The sequence below is a fragment of the Pteronotus mesoamericanus genome, unplaced genomic scaffold (genome assembly GCF_021234165.1).
Source record: "Pteronotus mesoamericanus isolate MK-2021 breed Mesoamerican mustached bat unplaced genomic scaffold, CSHL_Meso_final scaffold_99, whole genome shotgun sequence".
Lineage (NCBI taxonomy): Eukaryota > Metazoa > Chordata > Mammalia > Chiroptera > Mormoopidae > Pteronotus > Pteronotus mesoamericanus.
Window position 1 is genome coordinate 9,197,687 of NW_026555330.1, and position 21,518 is coordinate 9,219,204.

The window sequence follows — 21,518 nt, forward strand, 5'->3', positions numbered from 1 at the left end:
CCTTGACACAAATGCTTTCATAGCAATTGGGAACTTGGGGACAGATTTAGAGTCGCTAGACCGCTCAGAGCTCTGTCCTGGTCCCCAGCCCCGAGGCAGCCCCAGGCTACCCCCCACCCCCTGCCCTTATCCCCTTCCTTTCCGCCCCTGAGCTCTGGTTTCGCTGCAGAGGTGCCTCTGCGCACTCCCAAGTGAATTCCCCAGTGTGTGCCCCTAGGCCCGGCCACCCCCCTACCCACAGGGGCTCCCCCCGGGTTAACCCCTGGTGCTCGGGGGTGTGCGCTCCTGGCGCGGCCTGCCTTCAGGAGTCTGGACTCCCGGAAGAGGGGCACACACACCTGAAAACGTGTAGGACATTGGGTAGGGAACCCAAGGTTCCTCGCCACTGAGTTGGAGCAGGGGGAGGATTGGAATGGACCCCTCTAAACAAGCGCCCCTCCTTGCTGGGACGGCAGCTCCTCCTCTAGGCTGCGCACGGGGTCAGAAGCAAAGCACTCTCAGGTCGCCGCAGGGCAGTCCGGTCCCTTTCCCATAAATACCAAGACTTTACATGGAGCCGAACATTTGGACCAAGATTTCTTTGCAGTCTTAGGCTCATCAGTGGTGTTGATGGAAAGAACCACAATTTTACTTTGTGGTGAAGTCGACAGATTAGCTTGTATGCAAGACTGCATTAACCCACCTTAAAGGTCAATGCAAATATAGGCAGAACAAGAATTAGGACCTTAAGTTTGTGAACAGTTTAGTGCCCACTTTTCAACCCCATCATGTTCTTAAGGCCTCCTATTAAAAATGGAACCAGCTTTGCAAGAATGCCAGGGAGCAACCACACAAACATCCACCAAGCTGGGGTTTTTCAAAGAAACACACCCTGTAGAGGAATCTGAGAATCCAGGTTCAAAAGAACATTTCATCCTCATGGGTTATATACCTAAAAGTGAATTTTTATTAAAAGCAGATCACATCGTTTTAGGAAATTCATAAAACTCTATCTAAATCCACTGAACGCAATATATTCCTCCTCAATTTAGATTCCTTGAGCCTCATAAAGATAACATGCAGATGAAGTGATTTAGATCAGGCCTTCATTAAATTTCAGAATTAAGCTTCTGGAATCCTAGGTCTTGAAATGAAATGCGCAGCCCGACTCCTGAGCCTGGTGACAAAAAGTGCGCCGTGGCTGGGAAGAACACACAGCCTCCCTTCGGTTTGCGCTAATAAACTGTAAGGCAATGTAAATCCCAATCTGAATATGGAAAATCCGCCTCATTATAAGGAATCTCAGGCTCTGTGTGTTCTTGGCACTTTTACGTGCAGTCTTCGGTGAGCCTGATAGGTAATTTGCTGTTTATATTTCTCATGTAAATCTCCAATTTCTGGCTGGCCCTTCTGGCACTCAGCCAGAGCTCTAATTTCTTTCCATCTTCCCTTATTTCTTACATCGAAAGAGACTGTGGGTTAGAATAGCAAACATCCAATCTACTTAGATGTGGGGTGGCAGAGAGGGCAGGCGTTACCAGTTTACTTTTTATTGCCTTCTTTGAATTGGCTTTTCTGGGAACAAAACCAATAAGACACACTGTTCCTTTACCTAGTTTTTAGCCGGGTTATTTATCAGAAGACATTATCCGCACGCCCCACCCCCACCGTTTCAGCCAAGAGTGGCAAACAGGCTGGGCCAAGGATTCAGACAGGAAGCCGGCGGCCGACCTCCCTCTACCAGCGCTCATTGTGCGACCAGGTCCTGTAGGGCCTCGTTTCTTTACGGCTCTGGTTTGGGCCGATAATTGTTTCTGGGTCCAGGAGAGGCTGCCGCTAACACGCTTGTCACCTGCAGGACGAGTGTGCTGAGGAAGCGACGCGCACTGTGTCAGCCACCCTGGAACGCGCGATGCTCCCCCGCGCCCGCCTCCCCTTGCTGTCTGGCACGGTAATTGGCCTAATAAAAGGCAGAAACAAGAATGTATTACACCTTGGGCGGTACTTAAAACAAACTTTATTCTCAGGAACAGCAGTTATGTCTACTTGCTGCTGTATATTTGATATTTCCTCTAAATAGTTTGTCTGAATATATTCCAAGTCAAATTGCTAATCACTCAATTTCCCTGCGACTTCCCTGGTTCCCCAGGTTGCCCCTTACGACACTTATGTAAACACTGTATTTGGAAAGATACATAGATCAGCGTCCCTAGAGTCACATGGTCCCATCAATCTGTGAAAATAGCATGACTGAAAAATAAAAGTCTCTTAGTACTCTGCCAACAGGCTTTGGCATAATCTTGGCAATCGCTTAGATTTTTTTTTTGTTTGTTATCATTTTCCCAAGTGGAAATAGTCTCATATCTTGCAGAAGCTGTCCAAGCTAGTGAACGTCATTCCATCTCCCTGGGTACTAAATCCGCCAGCTGCGTGCATTCAGTCCACATAGAAACCAGCGAAGTGAGTGTGAAACCGCTTCGTGGCTTCTCCTTCCATCTTAAGAAATTGCAATACAAATTCCTGAAATCATTTCTGCAGGAGTTTTTATTCTTTAAATCTTCCAGTGTTAAAGCAACAAGAAAACACTTAGAATGTCCTTTGGTGGAATCTGGTTACACTTGTTATATATGTAAACTGATATTCTTTGATGCCAGCACATTCGTTGCCCTTACAGAGAGATCGCTGCACAATGAAACGAAACAGAACGGAAGCGAACAAAGTAAAATGTCAGTCTTTGCTGATTCGAATGAGATACATGAACAGATTGTCTGGTAACACAAATTGGCAAGAATACAAAAGAATCTACATATTACAGTATTTCAAGAAAAATAACTTCATTTGAATACAAAAGGATAGATACACTTTCTCTTTTTCCTATGGCCACTCTTGGACAGCGGGTGCGCGCGGGCACCGAGCGCTGGGAGGACTCGGCGCGGCGTGGATAGACGGGGCGTGGCTGCCTTGAGCTTCTGGAGGGGCTGGTACACATGTGCATCACCGACATCAGACAAAGAAATCTTTCAACCAACGAGGGTTACAGAGCCACGTTCACTAAAGCACAGGTTGGAAGGGGGTCAGGGGCTGAGACAGGCCAGGCTGGCGGCTGTAACCAATGTGCTCACGCCCCGCAGCGCCCCGCCCGCGGAGAACGCCCCCTCGCGGCCGGCCCGCGCGCGGCCGCGCGGTACTGGGGCGCGCCACGTGAGAGCACAAGCGTTTATTAGGTCGGTTGATTTGTGTTGCAGTCTTTCCTGTTGGGGGGCAGGGGGGCTGTCCCAGCCTTTCCCATCGGCAATGAGCCCTGCGCTGGCCGTGCGATCTTCAGTGACACTGCCGGCCGCTGCCCGCTCCGGAGTCAGAAGGGAACAGACTCGCCGGTGTTGCCCGCGGCTGACAAATATGGCTTAGTTCAGTCGGGCCTCTGGAGTTCGTTCCCTGCGTCTGAGTGGGGGTGTCTGAGAGTGTGTTTCTAGGTCAGTAGCAAATGCTCGGGCCGCGCTTGCTTCCCCAGGGCACAGGCCCGGCGGGTGGCCGCGGCGCAGCCTAGATCACCAGGGGGCCGGCGGTGGCCAGCAGCGCGGTCACCAGCAGCGCCGGGCGGCGGAGCGGGGACGCGCCCGGGCCCGAGCCCGACCCGCAGCCGCCGGCCTCCTCGCACCGCAGCTTCTCGCACAGGACGCCCGTGTAGGCGGCGGGGCACAGGCAGCGCACGTTGTTGTGACACGTCCCTCCATTCTGGCAGTGAAGAAGCTCGTTGTCGCAGACATTGGCTGCAGAACGAGGGGGGAGGGGAGCGGGGCGCGGGGAGGAGAAGCAGAATCAATTTAAGTTCATCTGGTACATCATGTTTTCAGCTTAAAAGAAAATCTCTATCGATTCCGCGCTCCCCCTCCCCGCCGCCAACTAAGCACGTGACTCCAATTTCCAAACACAGGTGGTTTGCTGCCTTTGTTTGCATCATCCGATCTTTTTCTATAGATTTTGGCTGCAAGCAGAGATGTTATCACTGTGCATTTCAGGCTACAGAGTACAAGGTAACGAAATACACCTGCTTTGGCAGTGGCTTCTCTTCATGGGACACCTGCGGTGACCTCCCGGGTGTTTAAAGGACAAGTGCCTCATGCGAGAATGCAGAGCTTTGAAGCCAGATGATGCTAATTAAAATGCAAAGCAGGATTGCTAAAATGACCAAGAGCCTCTAAGGGACGCGACATCCTCCCTGCAGGTGACTCCAGTGTCGCATGCATGGTGACAGAAGCCAACTGGAAGGGACAGGATGGGACAGGGGGCAGGCAGCATGCGCCAGGCGGCAGCCACAGGGGAAGAGAGAAAGCTGTTTCGTGGACAGGTGTGAGGAAGAGCAGTCACTTCTGCCCCTGACAGCCTATTAGGATTTTTATTGTCTTGTAAATTTGGGAGGTAGAGCCCAAGGTTACCTTGGTTTCCGGGGATAATCATAAATGCAGTGGTGAAACCCTGATTACCCAAATTTCACTCTGTTCATCGATCGATCACATTCCTTTAAATAAGTCAAGACAAGCAATTCCAGAGACTACAATTCATTTGCGGTCCCTGTCATGTAACTTTCACCTCTAATAATTTCTTAGTTCTTCAAAATTCTGGTTATCCCCATTAACGCCAGGTTTCTTATTCTTTTAGATAATCAAGGTTTCACTGATTTAGCAGAATGGTAAATAGAACCCAGGGAAATTAAAACAACAACACAGAGTAAAAGAGCCAAAAACACTGCCCAGCGACAAATGCTGCTTAAGCACTTAATACGGAGAAACACTCTGGAAGGGGCGGTGGGGGCAGAGCAGAAAAAGGATCTTTTAAAAAAAATAAATTATAACATTTTTTCATTGTTTTGGAAATGCCATGGTTAAATTTCCCCAGGGGAACCACGTGATTTACACACACACACACACACACACACACACACACACTTCTATCAACTGCAAAGTATTTTAAAAAAATAACCCCCATCTCTCACGTAATTACTCAACAGAGGATGTTGTCTTGTCATTACTCATGTTCAATGGTCATGTCACCTTCAAAAGAAGCTCCTTATAAACATGCTAATTAATGCTCTGTGTGCAGCTGAGCTGAGCAAAAAAATGGCGGGGGATACTCGTAGGGTTAGTACCGAAGTGGCCGAAACAGGGCCCTGTGTTAGCACCTTCCCCAATTCCTTGGTGGCCTCTTGGTGCCAGTTGCATAATGTATTGATGTTATTCTCAAATGTACTCACACCTGCTATCTGTAAATGACAGGAGTGACAACTAAGGCCTCCTAAACCTTATAGCTCCAAGTCTTGATAGATAAGGTGGCGTTCCTGCTCTAAATGATGTAGCGGATGATTAGACAAGCTAGCTCTCATTGGGTGGCATAGAAATGGTGAGTAGTAGACCCACATTATAGTATTTTATGAGTCACGGTTTAAAATGTCGAGAGCTGTAGTCAGCAGGCCAAGTCTACAAGTGGAGAGAGATTAGACCATGGTCAAAACTGACAAAAGCCTTCTCTTTCTTTTCTTTTTTGGTAGTTGTTATTTTGGAAAGCATGCATGGGTTTTCAGGATTTTGTTTTGCTTACACTTCAGGAAATATCTGTTTAATTGGGACAATGTGGAATAAACAGATCCAAATAATTGTTTGCATTTAAAGAGTCTCAGCATTTTGATTCCAGGCAGCAGATTGTTGAATAAGATATTTCCTTTCATTTAGGTACTGGAGCTAAGGAAATCTCTCTTCCATCAATATCGATAATTGCTTGCCTTGAGTAATTGAGAAGAAATCAATAGTTAATTAAATATCACTCCCCTTAAAAAGAAAAAAAAGAAAAGCTTTTTTGCTTCTTCTTGGGCCTGAATGTAAATCAGTTGTTGAACAGAGGTTTCGTTTTTCAAGAAGTTGGTGATTAAGTTAAAATTCAATGCCTTGTCTATGTTCAAATAATCTACTGGTTGATGTTGATGATTGTGAGAAATTTAATAAACATACAAGGGACAGATGCAGCCTCATGAATCGGGGGGATACATTTTCTGTAAGAGAGAAACAGAGAAAAAGAGAAACCTAGAGCACATCTCATTACTTTAGAATTCGCTGTAAGACATATGACCTTTGGTTTCTTGATTGTGCTAGTCTTTCAGCGGTGAGAGCACCTGGCCATAGGAATAGTATACTCTGTTGGAATTGTGTGCTAGAAACACGTCTAAACCTGACGACAGACCTTACCTGCCATCCATACACTTATGCTCCATCTTTGTGTCACTTTGAACGAAAATTGTGGTGCGTAATGAACAAACCAGGTGGTTAGCAAGTATCATTGAGCTCTTCTTCAGCCTACGCAACCTTGCACTAAGCACCAGGAAGAAATGAAAGAAATAGAAAGCTCTGCTCTTATGGAGTTCAAGTCTGGTTGGGAAGATAAAATATACGTAAGAAGTGATGTGATATTAATTCCATTAAAATGCTGTTACCAGACCCATCCAGCTCAACCGGCACATCTGGGGTTACCTGCTACATGTTGCGGTCATTACTCTACCTGCCCTAAAGGAGCTCACAGTTTGGCAGAAAACAAACAAATAGCATGTGCAGAAATAATTATGACACAATATAAAGAAAACTATAAAGGAAGCATTTGCAAACTGCTAGGGGAACTGAGGTGCCGGTTTGAATAATTATTTGGGGGAGAGATTAGAGTAGATTAAAGAAAGAAGACTGTATTTGAACAGAGGCGTGCACCAGGAAGCTATTGGTAGAAAGGGCAGTAGGGATGGGAAACTGTGTAAGACAAGGCACAGAGACCGGAAAGAGCATTGTGCCGGTTTTGAAACTAGTGTCTCCTGATTCTAAGTCCACCCATCCTTCCCATCCTTCTGACGCTGAGGCCGTAACCCTGCAAGGTGTCTCCTGGCTTCCACCCACAGGGGGCGCTAGAGGGAGCAGAGGAGCTAAGAGGGAGGGAGAAGAGCTTGCTTTTCTCCCGTTTCGTGGCTCTTCCTAACAGGATTGCCCCAGCAACGGCCTCTCTTCCAACAGCAGGATTTGAATCCAGGGCTCAGCGTTTTTGGAACCAGCTTCACCTCATCCGCAGAAGTTCTGGCGCCAACCTCGTTTTGGACCTACTGACCTCAAGGGTGTAGGCTCTTTTGTCAGGGGCCTTGTTAAGAGCAGGGAAAGCTCGTTAAGGGTTCGGGAGACACGGATTTGTGACAGGTCTGATGGGTCATCCTGACAAAGGGTGAAGCTGCGGGAGCAGACAACCTCGTCCTGGTAGAGCACAGACTAAGTAAAATGAGAACTGGAGATAGAACCCTGGAGGATCTTAGCGTTGAAGCCATAGGAAGAGAAACAATGACTATGAAGGATGCTGAGAGCAAAAGATGGTGACAAAGCGCAGGGTGGCTCCGAAAGAGTCACAGGAGGCTTCCGGCTGCTGGGGCCTGGGTCCGGGAGTAAACAGGCAGACTGGACGTGCCGGAGAGGAAGGGCACTTGGAGTTGGACAGGGGAAGTATGCAAATAGGCATGGCATGTTCTCATTGCCTCTGAAAGAAGGGATTTTGGAATAATTAGAAAATGGATTGAAGAAATTTGAGGAATTAACGCTTCACAGAGGTCTTTGGCTGTTAATCTAAAGGTGTGGTGTTCAACAGGGGGTGGCTGGCTGTGTCTCCCAGGGGACATTTGGCAATATCCAGAGATGTTTTTTTGGTTGTCACAACCCCGGAAAGGACATGTGGGTAGATAGAGGCCAGAGACGCTGCTAAACACCCTGCAACGCGCAGGACGGCCCCCGCCGGCAGGACTGCACCCTGGTTAACACTGGAGGTAAAACGGGGAAGGCCTGGCTCCAGGTGTTGGCCTGAGCATTGAAGACAAACAGCTGTCCTTATGAACGTGGAGAAAGGAGAACAAAGATGCCCTGGTGATTCGAGATCAGAGACAGTGCGTGTTCACGTGCAGAGCCACAAGGACTCGAGGCGACGGTGCTAGAAGTGGGTTATATTCCTAGGGGTGTAAATGCTGGGCTCAGAGACCCTTTAGTACTGCTCACAATGAATTAAAGGATGAGCGAAACCCACATCGCCCTCTGTCATTTGTTGCGCTTTGCTCTGACGCAAAGGGTGAAGTCAGAGCTTGAAGAAAACTCAGAAAGCAGTGGGAGTAGAAGAGTAGAACTCGCCCTGCAGCGCAGGTCTCCCCGCGAGGAGAGCTGCGGTCGGTGCTGCCTGGGACGCTCTGCCGGCCCGCAGCCAACTTTCAGCTGCGCTGACCGGCTGCTCTGCTTCCTTTCGCCCCACACGGTGACCGGGGAGGCCCTTGTGAGTAGCGTTCAGTGGCACATCTTCTAAGTGCTACCACCTTCTGGCAGTGCTCCAAATGCAAGTCCGCTGAGGCAGCAAACGTAACCCCGAATGCCAAAGGTCCCGGTTGGGATGGCAAACACGTGGTGTGTTGCTCCGGTTTTCTCTTCCCTGTACCCAGAAGACCTGGCTACCTAACTGTGGCACTCGCTTGCACTGAACTTCAAAGTCCCTCTCAATGCCAGGTGTCGGGCATCAGCCACCAGCTGATAGAACTGGCAGCACCAGAGTAAACACTCATTTGCACTTCTGCATTACCTCTATTTTATCTTGTGCGAAGCTGCGGATTGGAAATCCAACTAGGGAAGGGTTTCTGTCCTACATGGACCTACCAGCGAGCAGCCTCTTCAGCTGGTGCCTGTCTGTGTGGATGGGCCTTGAACTGAAAACTCTGAGCTGATTTGGGGACATGCCGACATTCAGCACGTCCTGACTCTCTCTTCGCAGTCTCAGAGGGTGGCCTTTCAGTTAGCACAGAAGGTTCATGTCCAAATCCCTCCCACAGCACTTGATCTGACCTTGGATGCACAGTATTATTTGCTAGGCACAATTCTTTCTTTTTATTATGATAAACTGTGACCCCCTTGATATGAAACGCTACTGTAATCCTACTTTGATCGTAGATGGGCTATATTCTAAAGGATCATTTTACTCTTGATAAAAATAATTCGTTCATGGTGTGTCCAATATCACACTGCAGGACCTACACACCCCCGATGTTTCAATGGTAGGAATGCTTTCAAATGCAGTGGCCAAGATAATCTGTGGCCCCTGATAGGTAGGGGTATAGTGTTAAGGTTACACTGAAACCCAGTTACGGGGCTGAAAGACGGAGGGTGGTCCTTTCTGGGGGAGGCTGAAGTCAGCGAGAGGTTATACTAATTCTGATCACAGCTTTGGTGAGCAAGCCGCCACGGCAGATAAATACGCTCCCACCTTTGCTGTTTCATTGTTTATGAAAACGCTCCGGACTTTCACAGTGAAAGAACAGAAACAGCAAACATCTCTTCCTCCCTCTTTCACATCTTTTTACTCTTCCTGCAGCTTGGATGATGAGGGTTACGGGCATGGAGCAGAATTCCTTGATTCTGTAACTTGATTTTGGTGGGTTTCTTGATTGCTGCGCTCACGTCCTCTTCCCAAGCCTCATATCCATTGTCAAAACGTGAATTGTGAGAGTCTGATTCCTTTTTCCCTCTGTGACTCCTTTCTGAAAGGTATTGAAAAGCAGACCTGGAGGAGGATTTCATAGGCTCTGAGGGCGCCGGTCGGGATGTGGGATCGCTGGCTGTGGCCCTTTTCTTCCTCTGTGACCTGAACGGTCACTTATTCCCATTACGGTCATAACGACCCATTACATTACCAAAAGCAAGTTTTCTTTTTTCTGGTTGGGTCTTGTTCAAAGCTACACATTTAGGTCCACCCTGCCAGGGAGCTGTGTGCTTGAGCAATTGCTGGGCCTGTATTTATAGACTTGAAAGTTTCTCTTTTTGGCTTTGTCTCCCACACTTCAAGGAATTGATGCGATATGTTGCCGTGACAACCTTCCTTGATGGCTGTGTTAATAAAGTGACCTCTACCTTCACCACCTGAAACAAGCCCGGGATTGCTGAGGGAACGATGTTCCAAATTGTTCCCATCCTTTTCAAAGAAACGTCAAAGGATGAATGACCTCCGCCCAGCAGGCTAATAACAAAAGCATGTGCGCAGCATTCAGTTCTGATTCAGGCGTTCGAGAGCGTGTGGCAGGGAGATAAAGAGCTGGGATTATGACCCACTTATTCAGCCTCGGCAGCTGTTTTACTAAGCTGCGAGATGAGACACGTGAAACGGAACCTACAGGTTAGCTCCCGGGGTATGGAAGGAACTTTACAGACTGTTGGCGGACGGCCTTTGGGGTGGAATTGTAGGTGCCCTCGCTGCATGTCCCCCCGTCTTTTACGTCTGGCCGTGATCGGGGACGGGGTGCCGCCGAGAGGACACGGGTGGGGAGACGTGAAACCTGAGGTCTCGTCCTGAGCAGCCATCGCGCTGCTGTAAGGCCTCAGACACCTCAGGAAACCACTTAGTGACCGTGGCCCACGTGGCCATCCTCCAGCCTCCAGGGGCCTTGTCGAGATGATCGTGTCAGCTGGAAGAACAATAGGGCGTCTCCCGGGGAGCCTGCGTGGGTTCTGGAGACAGCCAGGAAGTCGGGGAGGAGTCTGAAGAAGGTGTTTGTGAAGTTCTCTTGCTCTTCATGACTTGCATAATGTTTTTCACGGAAAGCCGAGCATGTGAAGAGGAGACGAGCGGGGAATTCTTCCTCCGATGATAAAATCCGTGTGACTGCGGGGTTTCTGACCCAATATTATGAGCCTTGGTGAGGACTCAGGGGCCTGTGTTTGCTGGATCGGTGTTGCCTGTCTGTCTTCTCTGGTTCCCTGGGGAACAGGGAGAGGTGTTTTTGTTTGTTTGTTTTTTGCACTAAAAACAGGAGGGGTAGGAAGAGTCAGGTGAAGAACTTGTGATTCAAGCCCGGTCTCTGCGGTTAATGGGCTGGGTGAACTTGGGAAAATTGGTTCACCTCTTTGTGCCTCTCTTTCTTCGCTTCTGAAGCAAGGATAATACCCACCCCCCCACATCCACCCGCCTCCCAGTCGTTGGGAGTCTCAAGATGACTTATGAGGAGGTGTCTTAAGAGCTCTAAAACGCAGCCTGAGGGGCCGACCTGTCCCCCACGGCCCCCACTGCTGGAAGGACGAGGCGCTTGCTCCTTTCTGTCAGAGGAATGAGTTCATCGCTTCCTCTCCCTCCAGTTCAAGGTGCCTGCAGTGAAAAAGGGAAGCAAATGTCCTCCCTCAAAGACAGTGCGTGTATGTATGTGTCCCCTGCGGGCATGAAATAGGGACGGCGAGGGGTCAGCAGGCAGGTCCTGAGCATTTCTCTCCGCCTGCTGTGTGCGACGCCGCAGAGCCCTGCGCGGTGGGGCTGGGGACCGTGAGAGGCAAACGGCATCTAGACTGAAACCCGGGGCTGTCACGTGGGAGCCTCCTTGTTTTCCTCTGTCAGTCTCTACTCCTGTCCGTGTCCATATCCATCTGGGGACAGCGATGCTGGTGGCACGATTCCCTAGGTGATTCCCTAGCATCCAGCCCGCCTGGTTTCAGTGCAGTGAGGCGAGGAACAGAGCAGAGGGCTGTGTGCGAAAAGGTGGATTCGCCATCTGGGTGGTGAGACAGGTCTGGGGAGTCCGTACGGCAGGCACTGACACATGAGAACGGCCATTCTATTCTTCCCTGTTGAACATTATGGGAGTGACGCCTGCTGTTGTCTAATCAAAGGAAATACTGCCCAAAACGTCATTAAAAAGCCACGTTTCGAAGGAGGCTACATCTGCAGTATGCGGTCACCCAGCTCCAGCAGGTACCTGGTGACGCCAGCAAAGGAGCGCGAGGTGCCGCCCCACGCTCCCCAAAGTTTCTAGCGTTTGCAACGTGAAAAAAGCCTCTGCTGATGTAGAGAAAGAATTCATTTCCTAAGACTCCTGCAGGCCGAAGGCTGGGCACCTTTCCCAAAGCAACCCTGAAGGATGTATTGAAGTCCTATTTAGGTCAACACCTTCAGACTCGGACAGAGGCAAGGCGCTCATAAAAGTGCTGCTGAGAAGCCACGGCGTTTCCCATCTGGTGTCAGAAAAATGCACGTGTCTGGTTTAATAAGAAGGCACTACCTCTACTCTTTTGCCCAAGGTGAAAGACAGGGTCTGCTGGGAGGCGCAGTCCCACATGGTGGCCACGCATGGCAGGGTGGAAGCCATCGTTTCAACGTGCGTGACTTTAAGTCAGGAGGAAAAGCCGTACAAATGTTTTATCCAGTGCGATCCCCACCGAACACCGACGGAAACCTCCACATTCCCCTTATGAATGGCAACCTCAGAAAAAAGCACTGCAACGAATTATCCCGAAATGCGGCCGGTGTTTCTCTCGGGCTGGCGGGAGGGCGGGTGATGTTAGTAATTTTAGTCTTCATCTTTATCGTTTCCACTCTTTCCAAATTGCCTAGAATATATAGTCCTCTGATATTAAAATGTTCATAAAAGGAATTTTAAAAAAAGATTTTATTTATTTATTTTTAGATAGAGGGGAAAGGAGGGAGAAAGAGAGGGAGAGAAATATCAAAGTGTGGTTGCCTCTCATGCACCCGCTACTGGGGGCCTGGCCTGCAACCCAGGCATGTGCCCTGACTGGGAATTGAACCGGCGACTCCTTGGTTCGCAGGCCAGTGCTCAATCCACTGAGCCACACCAGTCAGGGCCATGAAAAGAATTGTTGTTACTTGAGAAAATAAGAGTCTCTTTTACTGAGATGATAAAGGTAATTCATTTGAGAAATGACTCATGGGACCAAATTTTGCCATATTTTAATACTTGTGCTATTGGCATGTATTTCTAGTCAAACTACCAAGTATCCTAAATGTCTACAATAATTATCTCAGAAAAGGCATACAGGGGTGCCCAAACTTTTGGCATCTCTGGGCCACACTGGAAGAAGACGAAGAAGAGTTGTCTTGAGCCACACATTAATTACAGTGCGACATGTAATCACAAAAAAACAAACAAACAAATAAAAACACCTCATAATATTTTAAGTAAATTTACGATTTTGTGTTGGGCCACATTCAGAGCTACCCTGGGCTGCGGGCGGGGCGCCCCGGGAGGATTCCTACACAACCCCGTGATCAGGAGAGGGCGCTGCACGCTGGGATGCCTGGCCCCGCCCGAGGCTGCACAGCCTCAGGTGACCCGGGAACCAGCACAGCCTCCTGAGCTAAAGAGACCCACAGCCCAAGGCCCTGTGGTTCCCGGGTGCGGACTGAGGCAAAACGGGGGGACATTTTTACACTTGAACATCAAGCCACAGCGATGACCGTGATGGAATTTCCGACGGCCTTCCCAGCCGAGGGGCCCGCAGGCAGACGGCACTTAAAGGGGATGCATCACCTGCAACTTGACTTTGTGGGAGACTCGCACGCGCCCCATGTGTACACGTCCGCACCGCAGCCGCAACCTGCGCCCTGTGGTTATGTCATGAAAACCGGCATTGTCCCTGGCACCAAAGAGAGGCCCAGTAAATATGAAACAAGTCAGAATTGTCTCTTTGATCCCTTATTAGTAGATAGAGGACAGAAAAAGAGATATTGATACAGATGGACATAAAGCTTCTATTGTAGGCTGGCGAGCAGGAAGTAAAAGGAAGTTCCCCCTGGTGGCCTCACTTTAGCTTCGGGAAGTAGTAGGAGGTAAGCACGAAAAGGCAGCGGTCAAGTGGGGTCTTGAAGGGAGGGGTGAAATATTTTTTAGGGAACGGGACAGGAAGTAACCTGGGGACACGTATAAAAACCGTGCACCGTGGTTGGTCAGGGCTTCCTGTACACGGCTTCATCGTGGAGAGTGTTGGCAGGACAAGAACGGTGACTAGTCTTGGGTTTCTTCCTTGGAGCCATGGCTCACTGTAGGCTGGGGGGCGGGGGGGAGGGGAAAGCCACGTGGCCAGGTGAGCCTGAGTTCAGACGTGCGCCCTTCGTTTGTCATCAGGGAAAATGTATCAGCTCTGACCGTAATATGGGCATTTTGGTTAAAATGAAGGCAAGAAAGACTTGGCCCTGAAGAAAATTTGTGGCTTTTTTTTTTTTTTTTTTTAAATTGGAAGGTGACTGGTGAAATTGTTACCGGGGTGGAGGTGAGAGGGCACCACGGGGCCACAGAAGAACGCCAGGAGGAGGACTCGGGAGGACTTGGTGTTCTTTGCGAGGATGTGGGGAGTGGGAAGGGCTGCCCAGGTGTGAAACATCCACACTCGGAGTAGGGGGCGGGGCGATGCCTCAGGCCTTTGGTGTGTGCTATTGGGAAATACAAGTACCTGAGGCTAAAAAGAGATAACTGTGTCATTAATTCACATGTGCGATTATTATTATTTTTTGAGGCTCTTGTTTGTGGAGGCGCACAGCCAAAGGTCCCCTTAGAGACTTAGCTTTCCCTGCATGCACTTGGCAGGAGCGCCCTAAATGGGGGCCAAGCCCTCTTAGGGTCTTTAAACAGCAGGGATATTTAAGTGTGAAAAATAATGACTGAAATCAAACAGCAGTAACTTTTTTGATGATTTTTTTTTCCTCCCAAGAATCACTTCTGTCTGCCGTGGTCTTGCTGTCCCCGTAACCGTCTCCTGACAATGTCAAACCAAGTCTTGAGAGGTGACTTTATAATGTCAGAATGAAACAGAGCCATTTCCCCGTTAATGCCGATGTCAAGGCAAAATGAATTGGTGTCAATAAATTCAAGGTGAGGACAACAACAACAACAGGAGTCATTTAGGGATGCCGCGCTCCGAGTCAAAATGACTGCTAATTTTCAAAAATGTCATTTGCTGCCGGAGACCAAACGTTTAAGCGATCTAAAATACATTAGCGAGGTTAGGGAAGGACAGCGGGGTTACCATTATAGACAAGTCACAAGCGTGCCTTTTCCATAAAGTCGTTGCTGACTGACGCAACTCACGCCTTGTCCTTTCCCATTGATAAATTCCTGAGCCACCCACAATCAGAACGGCAACGTTCAGCCTTCAATTGTTTTTTGCTGTGGTGGTGTCCAAAAGTTTGGGTTCGAATATGGGCGTCACCACTCATGGCTCCCTGGCCTGGGTTTCTGAACCTCTATTTCTTCACCTATAACAGGAGCCATTGTGCCTGGCTGCTCTGACTAGGAGCGTTTTAACACAATGGTTATTATTAAGTGCTTTGTAAGTCCTACAATAAAAACACAGACTAGAAGAGCCACAGAAATGGTGCGTATTATTACAGGTTCACGTATTTACATCTCATTAAATAATGTAACTTCACATCGTGTGTGCTCCTGTGTCTTCTAATTTGCTTTCATCATTAATAATTGTCAGCTCGTTTGGTGCTTACTAAATACTTGCTGATTTGGGGGAAAAAAAATCATCTCTCTCTCCTACAGTGCTTCATAAGCAAAAACAACTGCGTACCTTTTGAAAAGACCTGCTTGTCCATTTTTCTTTAATGAAGAGAAAAACAGACAAAAGCTCTCATTGAAGAAAACCCTTAAGTAAAGACAAGGATGCGAGGCCAACTCACGAGCAATGTTAAGTAATTCTATGCAACGTAACGTAACTTTTACTAACACTAAACTTCACGCTTGAGGCAGAAAGAAGAGCCACTCAGCGTCTTTTCTTAACATCCAAAGGAACCCTTTCTTAACTGGTGAGGAAAACAGCGTAGGTATTAGAGCGAACCCACGGAGTGGATGGGCGATGAAGTTACTGCAGGTGTGGAGAAGGGCGTTCTAAAGCCGTCCCTGCAGAGCAAGGCTGTCCTGTCTCACAAGAGAGCTGAGCTGTGATACCCTAATCACACACCGGCGGGGCCAGCAGTGTGTGGATGCTGTGTTGCCTGGGGCTTCCGATCCAGCAGCAGAAAGGGAAAGCAAAACTGGTTTGGGTGCAACTGGGAGGCTGAGAACATTACTGAAAACTCAGTGGGAAGATGTTAGCGTTTCTCTCTGAAGCAGACCAAGGCAGGCCAACGCTACAGTAGGCAGGGTGAAGTTCGGGTCTCCTCCCAGATTCTCACAGTAAATACCTCTCGCTCCTCCGCTCACTCCCAGCCTTCAGCGGCTCCCCACTGCTACCTGGACGACTCTGTAGCCAGAAGCCCCCTCAGTGGGATCAGCATCTCCCCGTTGTCTGGTCTGCGTTTACTCCCCAACGTCAACTTCCTCCTCCTGGCTAATCCGCTCACTGTTGCGCACACACACATGTGCGCGTGCGCGCGCGCACACACACACACATGCACACTATAAATTATAATTAAGCTAGACACTTTCCCATGTCATCTTGCTGAATATTTCCACTAATCTCACAGGATAGGTATTTTTATTACTAGTATTATTTCCATTTTATGGATCGGGCCCAAGCCTCCCCAGTGACCGAGCAACAGGATTAGAATTTAGGCATCTCTGGCCCCAAAGCACCATGGGTCCTTGCAGCCCTCCTGTCTGTTGGCTGCCACATGCTGGGCCCTGAGTCGGTGCCTCTGCTCCTGGTATGTCCCCACCCAGCCTTAAAGGTCCAGCTCGTGGACACCCCCAGCCAGGAAGATTCCTCCAACGGCTCCAGCCTTCAACACCCGCCCTGCCTAAGCCTTATGGCCGATGATCGAGAGCCAGTGATACATATCAACGGTGACGTTATTTGGCACAGCTGAATTTCCATCTAGATCCTCCCAAATACTAGCTGCTCGATCTCACGCAGATCACTCAACCTGTCTTTGTTTCATCCATGAGATGGAGGTAATTTAATGCCTCACAGGACGGTTATGCAGATTAAATGAATTAACCCACATAAGGGAATCACAACAGTGCCTGACATAAAGTCCTTCAGGAGATGTTAAGTTTTATTTGGTTCTTCAAAACCGGCAGCGAGCCCTCCTTCTCCACGCATGTCTTGTCTCCTCAACGGGCACGTAAGCAACCTGGGCGCAGGGTGTTGTCCTGTATCCCTTGTCACTGTCCGCCCTGGGCACGGTGGTGCTTTGAGCACAGCGGGCAGCCTGTGAACTTGGCTCCTTAAGGACAGCAGACATCTCATCTTTGTATCTTCAGACATCTCTGTTATCTTTGTATTCTGAGCATCTTATTCTATTCTTCTGGCTCATAACAGGAGATTCCCCTGGATGCTCTTTCAAGTGATTGCTCAATTCTTAAAATCATGCAACAGGTAAATCATTCTTGAGACTATAATTGAAAGTAATCGGGATTTCCTTACTAATGCCGAGTATTCAGAAATTCCCTTAACTTAGTTTTTCTTTTTTTTTTAGTTCCTTTTGTTTTTGTTTCTTTTGCTGTGGAGAGAGAGAGGACAGCAGGGACGGGGGGAAGGAGGACCTGGGAGGAGGGAGAGGCCGGGTTGGGGTGCCTGGGTGGGGGGTAACCCCCACCTAACCTACCCAGGCAGGCGGTTCCCGTCTTCCCTAGGGCTGTCTCCAACTCTGTGGGGGTGGGGGGTGGATCACACTGAAAGTTTAAAACCTTCGAGCTCTTAAACCAAAACTGCATCTTAAATTGGGCTTCTGTCTAGGCTATTTCACTCCAAGGATCAGAATGATGAAAGAATCTCATGTAGTCCCCCCAGGAAAGCACGGAAGAGTGAACAGGCTTTCGGACCCCTCACATTCACGTTCAGACCTGTCCTGAGGCTGAACAAAGCCAAGACCCCAGTTGCTTCACGGCGGGTGCTGTTCTTGTGCTGCGTGATCCCCCTGGACCACCTTCTCTGGAGCATCCCCCTGAGTTCTGATTGTTTGGGACCCGCTGCCCCATGTGGGCCCCTTGGTTAATCTGACGTTCTTTGCTCCCGTTCCCTCCTCCTTCCCGGGTTCCTGCTCCCCGTCACAGCTCTGTCAAACCTTTCATCTGGGTCCAAGTCACCAGTTTCCCGGGGTGCCCCTAACTAGTCAAATCTTCTGAATATCACTCCAGGCCATTAGGGTACGTTCCAGGCAGGCCTGTGACCTGTTCGCTCAGGCAATTTCTTTGTGCTAATGATGTTGCTGGTTATAAATCTTTCTGCTTGTCAAAGCTACCTCCAGTGTTGAAATGCATTAGTCTAAAAGCTGGCCTATGGCTGGCCTGGCTTCAACAAGACAAAGCAGGCCAGTGTGTTCACAGATTGCAAAGAAAGGAAAGGCTCGCGGAGGTGGGGGGTGTAAAGACGATGCCCTCCTTATGGCAGGCGAGAGGAAGAGGCGCACAATTCAACGGCCGTGACGTGGCAGGGAGGCTCTTACTTCAAACTTGATGTCGAAGCTGTCACCCTGTTCCAACTAACTGCTTTCATATTTCCAAAATAGTGGTTGGAAGCCTTTTTTTTCCTTTTTTTTTTTTTTTTTTTTTGGTCTAAGAAGAAAGTCTATAATTTCAAAATAACCACAAATCTCCCAAATCCATCAAAATAGAAATGTATTTAAAGGCTGAAACATTGCGTTTTTCCTACATTGAGAGCATTTGGCAATTTTTAGGGTTACTAATGGTTACTAATTTTAGGGTTAAAAATTATTAAGAACTATAATTTCACAAACACATGGAGAGGACTCCTGAGAAGATACCGGGGGCTCTTCCACAGGCCAGGGAGCAAACTGAAAAAAAATCTTGCAAAACACAAGTCCATTTTAATTACCGACAATTTTCTGATGAGAAGTCTAAGGCTTTCTTTTAATCGAATGCTTAAATACATAAAAATGTTTTAATTAATTTTATGGATTATATTCACTTGCCATTTTAAATTCATCAATCTTATTTTCTGGGAATAAATGTAAAAAAACCCCAAAGAAACAAAGATTTCCCACAAAACTGAAATTGCATATTATTTTTTCTGGTATTACATAACTAACAGAATGAAATTTCATGGCAAAAATCCAGTCAGTAAGAAGAATAAGGCCAAAATTTCAAGATAGATAATTTGTCTGACCAAGTTATAAACAACATGGTATAGATTTATTTTGCACTCTTAACATCGATAGGTCTTTCACTATATTGCCAAGAGCAATCATGTGAGACTAATGGGAAATGATTGAATGACCACATGAAAAAAAGTAAAGGGTTTGCTGTGATTTCCCTTTCCTTTTCATCAGTTTATTTCCTAAGAACCACATAATGAATTCATGGTGATGATGGGTACTTGCCTAATGACATCAAAATGCATGATCAATACACGCTAACTGAGCTAGGAATCTAGCTCAGAACATCGTTGAGTAGAAACCCGGCAAGGGACAAAGGAGGACCCGGGGTGCCGTGGGGGGAGGGGAGAGGAACGAATTTCCTGGTTTGTGGGAGGATGGCTGTAAGCGACAACCGGAAGTGACCCGGTACAGTTTACCTCCCTAGGAGAAATGGGAGAGGCTGTGAGCATTCCGAGCTGGGTCAGCTCTTGGCTCCTGGACTCAGTCGTTGTTGACCTTGGCCGGGCGAGGACCCTCCCTGACCGCAGCCGCCACACCTGCGAGACAGGCACACGCTTTCCTAGTAGAGTACTTTTGAAGATGCAAAGAGACGCTGCATATAAAAAAGCTCACCAAGAAATGATACTCGTTTTGGTCATAGAGAGACCTAAATGAGATATGGTTGTCTAGAAACATCTGGAAAGTAGCAAGAGCTTCTTGAGCCTTAATTCCTCTTCTCCTTATAAGGGATTAAAAAATAAAAGTTCTCCGCAGAGTCCCCCCCTTCCTGCTTGGTAACTATAGGAAAGGTGCATGTTGAGATGTCATCATATATGTATCACTTTTTTGGGGAAGGGTATTCAGTCAAGCCAGAATAATAATAACAAAAGCTAACACTTATTTATTGATCACTCAGACTAAGCCAAGCATTTTTCTAAGTGATTTTCATGCACTGATTTATTTGATTCTCTCTATATTTTTAAAGGATTTTTAAAATTTACTTTTAGAGAGCGGGGAAGGGAGGGAGAAAGAGAGGGAGCAGCACCTCAATCATTTGCCTCCTGCAGGCCCCCACGGGGCCCTCCTGGCCGCCCAGGCGGGTGTCCTCACCGGGGACGGAACCAGCGCCCTTTCGCTTTGGGGGACGATGCCCAACCAACTGAGCCACGCTGGCCCAGGCTATTCAATCCTCTTAACAATCTTGTAAGGCAGATGCTCTCATCCTAACAGCTTTACAGATGAAGCAGCCAAGACCCGGGAAAGGTAAATGACCTCCTATGGCTGTGCAGGAGGCTGGGCCTGGCACCCCACCCAGCTCTGTGGGATCAGTCCCTCCGTCATTCTGTCTGGTGGCTTTGCTCTGGTCCTTATGCTGGAATGCTGGGACCGCTACTCCTTTCGTCCGTCCGTTTCCTTTTCTACCAAACAGAAGCAATCACTGATTGATTGTAACGTATCCAAGCAGCAACGGCAAGAGAAAACCGACAAAGCACATCTCTGTTGTGGACGACCTCAAAATTCAGATTGAATACGGACTTTCTCAGGAAAGGCAGCTCAGACTGCAAAAGGTCCTGAATCCATCCGTTTTCACCACCTGCTTTGCACCCGACCTTGCCCAAGCCACTAACACCTCTTACCCGGACCAGTACGGTCTTGGGAACTCCAGTCTCGCCTCACCCCTTGCCCCCTCTGCAATCCACTGTCCACGCAAGAGCCAGAATTATTACTTTTACATTTAAACCCCACGGCATGCCACCCTCCTGCTTAACGTCCATTGCGCTTAGAGTAAACCCCCCGCCTCCTGTCCTGGCCTTCAAGGACCGGTGACCTGGTCCCCAGCGTCTCCCTCTCCTACCTCATCGCGGGCCACCTCCCTGGCGATCACGTGCTCCAGCCGCGCTTGCTCTTTCCGTTTTCCAAACCGGCAGCTCCCTCCCGCATCCTGGCTTTCGCAGGTGCCTCCTCGCCGGAACCCTCGGCCGCCAGCATGTGCCACGGAGGGCGCTGGCCTCGCTGGCTGGCTGCTAGCGTGAAGCTGCGTCCGCTCGGGGTCGGTTCGTGCTTCCCATTGGCCTCTGAGCAGCACGGGAGCTCCTGAGAGCGGGTCCCCGGGAGTGTTCGTAGCCCTGGCATCCTCAGCCCCCTCGCGCGGCGCCCGGCCCAGAATTCACGCTGGGTGCGTGAAGCTTGAATAAACGAAAACCTCCCTGTGGCTTGTTGCACCCAGCACCCTTTTCTGCATGGGCCTCACGTAGCGCAGGGATAATAGATTCTGCGGAAACTCGCCTGGCTGGGATGGATTTTAATTGCCCTTCTATCCCAGGATTAGATAAACTCCTCTGACCTTCAGGGCTCTAAGACGCGATGTTAACTATGGGACACGCTTAGCACCCCGGTGCACCGGGCTGCCAGACCCTCCAGGGCTAAATGTCACAGAGCCTGTGTCACAGCAGGGGTGCTCCTCACAGCTTTGCTCCCGGGGAACAGGACGCGCTTGGCGTCCAGCGGACAGTCTCCCTCTGGAGATCATTCTTCTTGACGCTCCGACAGCTTCCAGCGTCGGACTCCGCAGCGCGGCTCCCTCCTAATTTCGAGTTTGGTAGAAAAGTGAGAGCGGAAGGATGTACTGCTGCCCACAAAACAGCCTATGAAATAATTACAGCTATTATTTCAACAGA

The 21,518-nt window shown here is 48.8% G+C and overlaps 1 protein-coding gene across 2 annotated transcripts in view; it reads right to left on the reverse strand.

Moving 5' to 3' along the window:
- Positions 1-3,522: 3,522 nt before the first annotated feature.
- Positions 3,523-21,518, reverse strand: part of NTNG1 (netrin G1) — a 247,003-nt gene continuing 229,007 nt past the window's right edge. For both annotated transcript variants that reach the window (XM_054564706.1, XM_054564705.1), the window contains one exon: positions 3,523-3,749. In XM_054564706.1, coding sequence (XP_054420681.1) covers positions 3,523-3,749 — 227 coding nt within the window. The remainder of the gene's footprint in view (positions 3,750-21,518) is intronic.